The sequence below is a fragment of the Mastomys coucha genome, unplaced genomic scaffold, assembly GCF_008632895.1.
Source record: "Mastomys coucha isolate ucsf_1 unplaced genomic scaffold, UCSF_Mcou_1 pScaffold20, whole genome shotgun sequence".
NCBI classification, from domain to species: domain Eukaryota; kingdom Metazoa; phylum Chordata; class Mammalia; order Rodentia; family Muridae; genus Mastomys; species Mastomys coucha.
The window spans coordinates 136,534,662-136,542,847 of NW_022196903.1; the positions used below are offsets into that span (position 1 = coordinate 136,534,662).

The 8,186-nt window shown below is 40.1% G+C and overlaps 1 protein-coding gene across 7 annotated transcripts in view; it reads right to left on the minus strand.

The window, feature by feature from the left end:
• Positions 1–342: 342 nt before the first annotated feature.
• Abcc9 (ATP binding cassette subfamily C member 9) overlaps positions 343–8,186 on the minus strand; it is a 122,491-nt gene continuing 114,647 nt past the window's right edge. For 4 of the 7 annotated variants that reach the window (XM_031383813.1, XM_031383814.1, XM_031383816.1 and 1 more), the window contains 2 exons: positions 7,146–7,208; positions 2,676–2,813 (listed from right to left, as the gene is read on the minus strand). In XM_031383813.1, the coding sequence (XP_031239673.1) occupies positions 2,676–2,813; positions 7,146–7,208 (201 nt within the window). Of the gene's footprint in view, positions 2,814–6,267; positions 6,444–7,145; positions 7,209–8,186 lie in introns of those variants that run through there. The other 3 variants (XM_031383817.1, XM_031383815.1, XM_031383819.1) reach the window with 3 other exon arrangements.

An 8,186-nucleotide genomic window follows, 5' to 3' on the forward strand; every position in this document is an offset into this window, starting at 1 on the left:
TCTTCCTTGGTGAGTTTGATCCAGGTGAATCCTACCAATACTTAATAAATCAATGGTACTAATAACTTGCATTCCCTGAATCGAGTTTCAGGTGCAACTGAAAACACTTCAGTTGGTGTTTTCTCTGGTTATAGGTGCCATATAGTTGGGGGCATTTGAGTTGGTCCCCTCAATGGAAATAGAGCTGGAGTGTGTTCATAAACGTGACAGGACACATATGTGATGCTTGGAAATCATGAAAGTAGGCAGGCTAACTACTGCCTGGTAACTATATTGAGTTATAGCTGTTTACTGGTTAACACTCAATGAAACTGTGTGTGGAAGAAACGTCACTCACTGTAATTGAGTAAACAAAAGGACTAATTTATTATATAAAGTAAGCCAATATGTTATCATGTACTATAGAGAGTAAACATACAGTGTACATAATAAACAGATTTAATATACTGAGAATAAATAGAATAAACATGCCAAGGAGTAGTAAAGAGTAACCCATAGTTACAGCCACATCACTAACAGTTAAAAAAAAAATAAAAGTCAATGGAGAAATTACTTTCTTTATTTGGAGCTATGCACTTGCTTTAATGCCAAGGACACACAGGTGGACAAGATATAGTCCTGATCATAATACCAGATGCTTAGAAAGATCTTTCAATACCTCACCTAGATCTAGATGAATCATGAGAAATAGCAGGAGCAGGGGGGTTAACCTTTGAGGAAAACGATCCTTACACACATGGTGATACCAACAACCCTGACATTTTACTATGAACTTTTCTTTTTGCATTTATTGCTTTTTACAGATAGGATAGAATAACTATGTGTGGAACTGATTTGGTAAGATTAATAGAAAATGTAACTCTGTTGAGATCATTTTCTTTTCTTACTGCTTTACCTGTAGTAAAAGCACGTTTCTGTCATCGGAGGGAACACAGGCCAAGCCAAGCCAGAGCAACTGCGATGTCACCCTGACTTTATTTGCTAGGCTTCATTTTGCAGGTTATCAAACATTTTCTCAACTCAAGTAAATAAAAGGTTCAAGTCGCTTGTGCACAGGGTGGTGTAGTGGGCTACACTGAGGTGAATGCCATTTCTATGTGAGAAGGAGGGGTTGCTTGATGACAAACATCATGGTATTCAGCCCCAACAGAACCTTTCACACCAGCAGTATTTTAACAGATTAGTCAAATTTTTATGAAGTACTTTGAGGTTGAACTTATTGGTAATGGCTGTGATCTACTGTCTTTCTGCAAATAATGCTATTATTTTCTTCTAATGAAATTTTACATATGGAAGAAAATGTAACTATTTAAGTTAAGTAATCTGGACCATTTCTGTCCATCTTTATGAACATTTTTCATTCTATACATTCTATATCTATGAGGGCACCTTGATATACCCTGATGCACAAGAACTGTAAGTCTTGAGACATAGTAAACAACACAATAAAATGAGTACAGGAACCATGGGGATGGCACATGTATTTTTTTGTGAAGACCCTTATATGAAATTCAGCAATGCTCATGCCCAATGGTTAAAGGCACGGCCACTGGATGCTGGCATAACAGGGAAGGTAACTTCAGTCTGTTTGGCTTTATTAATTGGCATTTGAATGAAACGTGACGTTAATATCATACAGACTTCTGGTACACTCTTCATAATCAGAACAGGACAAATGGCCACATGTGTGACATCAATGTCTATCACCGCAAGTTGACCAAGTAAAAATTAAACACTTGCTACCTATGTAACTGCAGAGTGTGAACTACTTTTATCTTCCCAGAGAGACGGATGGTAGGGAAATCTGGTACCTTTGAGGAATGTGCACATGCCAAGATTAGCATAAAGCCAAGATATGCTGCGAAAATGTGTGTGTGTGTGTGTGTGTGTGTGTGACAGATAAGGCCATTTATATATCTTCTTTTGGGTCATAAATAGTATAGCGTTTCAGGGTTCAGAGTCATAGCCTGGCTAGTAAAGAATTAAACTCTAGGAAGCTTAGGTGGCCTATCGCTGAAGGACTGAAGCTAACTTCAACTTTCTCTTTATTAAACAGAGGAAAATGGATACAAGTATAATGTTTTCATATATTCAATCTCTTTTCATGATCTTTCTTTTGTGAGGGGTTGGCTTTATAGAGGTACCAAAAATGTGGTAGCTTCTTGGCGACAGGAAATGATTTAAAAGAGGAAAAGTTAAAACCAATATTAATAATGTCAAATGCATAGAAAATATTCTCCTACAGTAGATCATGAATGTGAGTATTTTGTTAGAAAATGAATTTTCTTTCACCCTCCTCCTACATGGGCACATCAACATCGAGGCAGTGCTAGTCTTCCAATGAGCGTGAGGTAACACAGATTACTCAGTTCAGCTCCCATGCTTGACAGACATTGACCAGACGTCACACAAACTGATTTCCCTCTCAGGTCGCTAGCAGGTTTTAATATAGCCTACTTTTTGAGTGCGGCCTGATCGTAGTAAAATACTCATGATGAAACTATGAGAAGTGTATCTCAGAAGCTGTTAGACCCAAACAGGAAACAGAATTCCCCACTTTCCATACAGAAATCTATTGAAGTTTACGGTGCCGCCCTATGAAGGCAAAGGGGAGGATCCCTCAGGTGGGCCGACGGTAGGCATTGAAAGGCACGTGCTGTTGCGAGACAAGCTCGTCACATGTCTGCACGGACAAAGGAGGCAAAGAGTCCATCTTCCTGGGCCAGGAGAGTTTCCGGGGTGTCATATTCCAAAATGTTCCCTCTCTTCATCACAATAACCAGGTCTGCAGTCAGAATGGTGTGGACGCGATGCTGTGTGGATGTGAGAGACGTCAGCATTTGTTATGAATTTGAGCACATGAACCAAAATGATGAATATGAATATTTCACAGACTGGTCATGCATGGTTGCTTCTTTTTACTTTGGGTGTACCAAGAAATACCCTTTTCTTGTATTGATTAATTAACTAATTAATTAATTTATATGCTTTTAAATGCCAACCAGCATGCTGGGGTTTTGTTTGCTCTATCTTAACTTTAGTGCAGCCATTAATCACTGTTTCACTGAAACTTGACAACTATACACACTAATAAATGTGTCTCAATGAAATGCTAAAGGGAGCCAGTGTGGACCAGTTGTGTTCTATCTTATTCTTGATTACAGTTATTTCATGTATGAGCCCATTAAATCCCCGGATTAACAAATAAGAAGAAGGACCCTGAGAGACTCTGGTCGGGAAATTTGGAGATGTTCATTCTGGCATTCAACATGTGAATGCATTATCCAGGGTCATTGACCTGTAGTCTCTTAGGGCTTTCTCCAGAGTTATTGACCTGTAGTCTCTTAGGGCACTATTCAGGATTGTTGACCTGTAGTAACTTATGATACCCTTGGAATAGGGGGTTTGGTGTTATTAACAATAATTATAATAACTGCCATTTATCAAGCATGCATTATATGTTAGTGCACCACATACATGAACTTGTGAATAATCAAAATTTTCTTCACCTGGAAGTCTCCCCTCCCTCCACTTTATCAGAGATGTAATTAGGGTCCAGATAGATCAAGACAAGTAGAGAGATGGCACAGATAGGAGCAGAATTGTCACCGGATCATTACTGAGACGAGTTTACAGGCTTCCGAGGGCAAAGCACTCCCAGCTTGCTCCTGAGCCTGGCTGCCTCACGGATGTTTACCAGCCACGGTGACTGTTATAGTGACGTGCGTGCGTGAGCAGGCTGTCACATCAGGCCAACAGACCACCCCACCTGTGATCTGTGTGATCTTCATCAACATCCTACCCATGGATGCTGCAGCTTTGCAGCTAGAACGATGGTGGTGAAGGTGTTGCCTTCCACCATGGTGGGAGATAATTTTTTTTTGAAACTGTCACCTTTTCTGTCACTCATAAGTAAATGATAAACAGCAGCTGCTGTTAGAAAGTCTCTGGGCGGCTTAGAAAGGAAAACGGCAGTGCCATTCCCCTTGCTGAGATCAGTCAAGCTAATGAGAACCTAAAACCGCCTCGTGCTGTTTTAAATTTGCTGGGAGACATGTTTTAAAAGTCTTTTTATCAACAAGCTTTATCAATTAAGAAATTTATTGCCGGGCTGTGGTAGTGCCCACCTTTAATCCCAGCACTTCAGAGGCAGAGCCAGGTGGATTTCTGAATTTGAGGCCAGCCTGGTCTACAGAGTAAGTACCAGGACAGCCCGGGCTACACAGAGAAACCCTGTCTCAAAAAACAAAAAAAAAACAAAAAAAAAAAAAAAAAAAAAAAAAAAAAAAAAAGAAATTTATTAGTAAGAAATAACTGCCTTAATGATATTTCTATTGTGTGTAGGACGTGATTCTACAGATTGTTGAAGAAACCTATCAACTATTTAATTGCTGGTTGAACTTCCCTGTTGAATGTTTAATAGAGTGAAGATAACCAAACTAAAACAACAACAGCAGTTGAATGTGTACACACACACACACACACACACACACACACACACACACACACACTGCCCCGATCTGCTTACGGTGTTAACATTTTGATGTGTAAAAGCAATGTAAAAACTTCATTCCTTTTCCACTCTTCTGTCCTTGCTGTTTGAGATACATGATGTGTTTTAGACTTGAGAGTCTAAAAGTCTTACTTGCCTCTTTTAAATTCTAAGTAGTCATCCATGGCTATTTTTAGAAATTAGCCAGAAGTTAAGGAGCAATGTCCATCTTTGAGAAACAATCAGAGGCTTTTGTACCCCATACACACTTCAAAGAAATAAGCTGAGCAAATTGTTTTATAACAATTCATTTTTTCTTTTCAGAAAAATATCATTTCTTCAATAACCATTTCAAAGGTGTTTTAAAAAAGAAATTGGCTTTTATATCTATGAAGACAGTTTTTATAAACATTACTATAACAGTCTAAAATCATGTTTACTAAAATAATATAAATATTGAAAAATTGTAGCCAATAGAAATAAATACAGCTGTGTTTATTCCATTAATCCGCATTATTTTTGGTTGTTGTTGAGAAAGTGTGGGGTCAGTTTTAATAGTGATGAAGAAAATTTCAAAATGCTTTAGAGAAGTTAATCCAATTAAGAGTGAAGAATAAATCATTGCCATAAACAAATACAGGGAAATAATTTGGTATGTGATGACTCCTTTAGGAAGCTGGAAAAAATGTGTATTTTTAAGATATTTTATATCGTTCAGTGGCAGTTAGCCAAGGGAACAGGAGAACTTTTAAATAGAGAAATAAAACAAATCTTAGCAGAGCTGTGGATCGTTCTGGAAGAAGTCTACGACATGTGTGGTGCTGGTCTATCTTCAGTGAGCCATTGTGAAGGGTGGGCCTCTGTAGAGTCTCTCAGACATGCCTGACCCCTCTAAGCTTTCGGTGTGTTGGCTATGTCGGGAGTGGAATGACCTTCACCTTAAGAGTCTAGAAGACTGGACAAAAGATTTGCATTAACTATTTCTCACATACTGTTAGAAATCAGGTAAAAGAATGCAATCTTTCATTTAAAGATACCACTTATGATCAGGTAACCTTCGTGATAAATACTCCATGGGACTCTGAACACCACCATGCTTCATGCGGAGTGGAACAGAGACTTAGTCTCCCAAGTTAGCAAGGGTCTGAAATTCCTCTCTCTTCCCAGTCATGAAGGAGTAAGACAGAATTCTTCCCCAAATATCTCCCTACATGTCCCTAGCGAGGCACTTTTTGAAGCATATTCAAGAAGGGTTTTTCATGTCAACTGGTTCTCTAGCCTCTTAAATCATTTACCATGGTGAAAATGAACTTCTGAAGCTCCACCCTTCAGGAAGGAGGAACCACAGAGCTTCTCAGGAAAATTAGAGGAAGTCGTTTGTTTTCTGGAGCTTTGAGAAAGAGGCACTTCAAAGAGTGGTCTTTCTCTCAAAAGGAGCATGTGTTCCTCAAAGTCCAGGGTTCTCAGCAGTTACACCAAGTAATCCCATAAAACCACCTCTGGGCGGATAACACACATGGCGATTTTAGGGGGACTAGAAAACAGCCTCAGATGAACTGGTCCTTAGGCCAGAGGAAAACCTGCTTCTTGCTTCTTAAATGCTCTCTATGAGAACATAAGTTGCCACACACTATGCAAGCACTTGGGTGAGCTGACTTGTGCAGTTAGACCCCTGAGGTTAGTTCTGCCACCTCCCACCCCAACCCCCGCCCAGCACTCTCTGTAATCACAACCTGCTCTATGCCTTACTCAGCGGACTCTGCTACGACAACTACCAGAGAAGGAGACACTTGGCAGAGCAGATCATGCTGGTCTACTTGTTGGTCATCACCAAAGTAGAAAAGAGGCCATTCTTGTGCTGGAGTAGGTTTGGACCAGTATCACACTCCACTAAAATACCCTCAGAAAAGACTAAAACAAGGCCTGCATCCACAATAGAAGAGACACGGTGCTGGAGGAGAGAGAGGTGGAGAGAGAAAAGAATCAGCAGGAAAAATGGACGAGTGTATCATTAAACAAAGTCTTCAGTGATAACAAGGATCCAACCAAAAACAAGAGGAAGAGACAGAAAACTATCTCCCTTGCAAGCAAGAAAATTGACAAGGGGCTAAGCTACACATGGTCATGATTGCTACTGAATGTACAGCTATCACCTCCCTGCTGTGAGGTATCTTACTGTCTTCTATTTTAAAACAGACAAATGGATAGAGGTAGAGAAAATACACATAAATATTAGCTCAATTGGTAATGGAATTTAGAAGTGTTCCTTCTGAAATGTTCCTTCCAACCATCATGGTATTGAAAATTAGCACAGAACACTAAGCCTGTGATCAGCTGCTGTCCTTACATTTCAGATGATGTCACTGAAATACATACATACATATTGTGTGTGTATATATATATATATGTATATGTATATATATGTATATGTATATATATACATATATACATATGATATGAAACAAGAAAGAAATACACAATTCAACACAAGTATGTTTTACCTTCTCAGACTTAAAGCTCATAGACCCTTATAATCTAAGCTACAGAAGAATGAGTGATACTCCCCCACCCCTGTACCCCCCATGAATGACACTCCCCCACCGCACCCCCATGAGTGACACTCCCCCACCACACCCCTATGCAGGTCACTTACAGCAATGGTTACGACAGTGCGGTCTGCAAAGGCTGTCATGACTACTTTCTGCAAAATGTTTTCCTGCCAAAAGAGAAAAGAAAAGCTTCAATTTTCAGGTGCCTACTTTCTCTTGCTACAACATTTTATAGCCCAGGGTAATACTTTCACTGTCCAGTTCCTTCTGAGCATGCTCACTCCAAGCCTTCCGTGGAGGTTGACAGAAAGCATAGCTAGTGTCAGGCTGGGTTTTAGAAATGTCTTCAAAATGCAAGAAACATCAGTGGTCTCAAGTAAGAAGGAGACCACGAGAATGGAGGAAGAGATGCTCTTTTTTTAAAAGAAAAAAAGATTTATTTAAAAGGATTTTTATTAGATATTTTCTTTATTTACATTTCATATGATATCCCCTTTCCCGGTTTCCCCTCCAAACAAAACAAAACAAAACAAAACAAAAAAACCCCTGTTCCCTCCTCCCTTCCCCTGCTCACCAACCCACCCTCTCCTGCTTCCTGGACCTGGCATTCCCCTACACTGGGGCATAGAACCTTCACAGGACCAAGGGCCTCTCCTCCCATTGATGACCAACTAGGCCATCCTCTGCTACAAATGCAGCTGGAGCCATGGGTCCCATCATGTGTGCCCTTTGGTTGGTGGTTTAGTCCCTGGGTACTGGTTAGATCATATTGTTGTTCCTCCTATGGGGCTTCAAACTCATTTAAGCTCATTTAAGCTTGTGTGTGTTATGTGTATATATGCTATGTACGTGCAGGTAACCCACAGAAGTCAGAAGAGGAACAGGAATTACAGGTGGTTGTGAGCTGGCTCAGGTCCTGTGTTAGAGCTTGAAGTACTATAACTACTGAGTGGTTCTGCTGCCCCAGATATCTTAAGGGACAGGGAGGGGAAGTAATGGAATACAAGTGCCTCGAAAGCAGAAGGGAAGTCTAATGTGGAGGAGGAGATTAAAAGTAGAGAGTTTAACTATGGAGTAAAGTTGCAGAGATTAACTATGGAGCAGGGACTGAAGGAAGGGCAAGCCAGCCTAAATATAGCTATCTC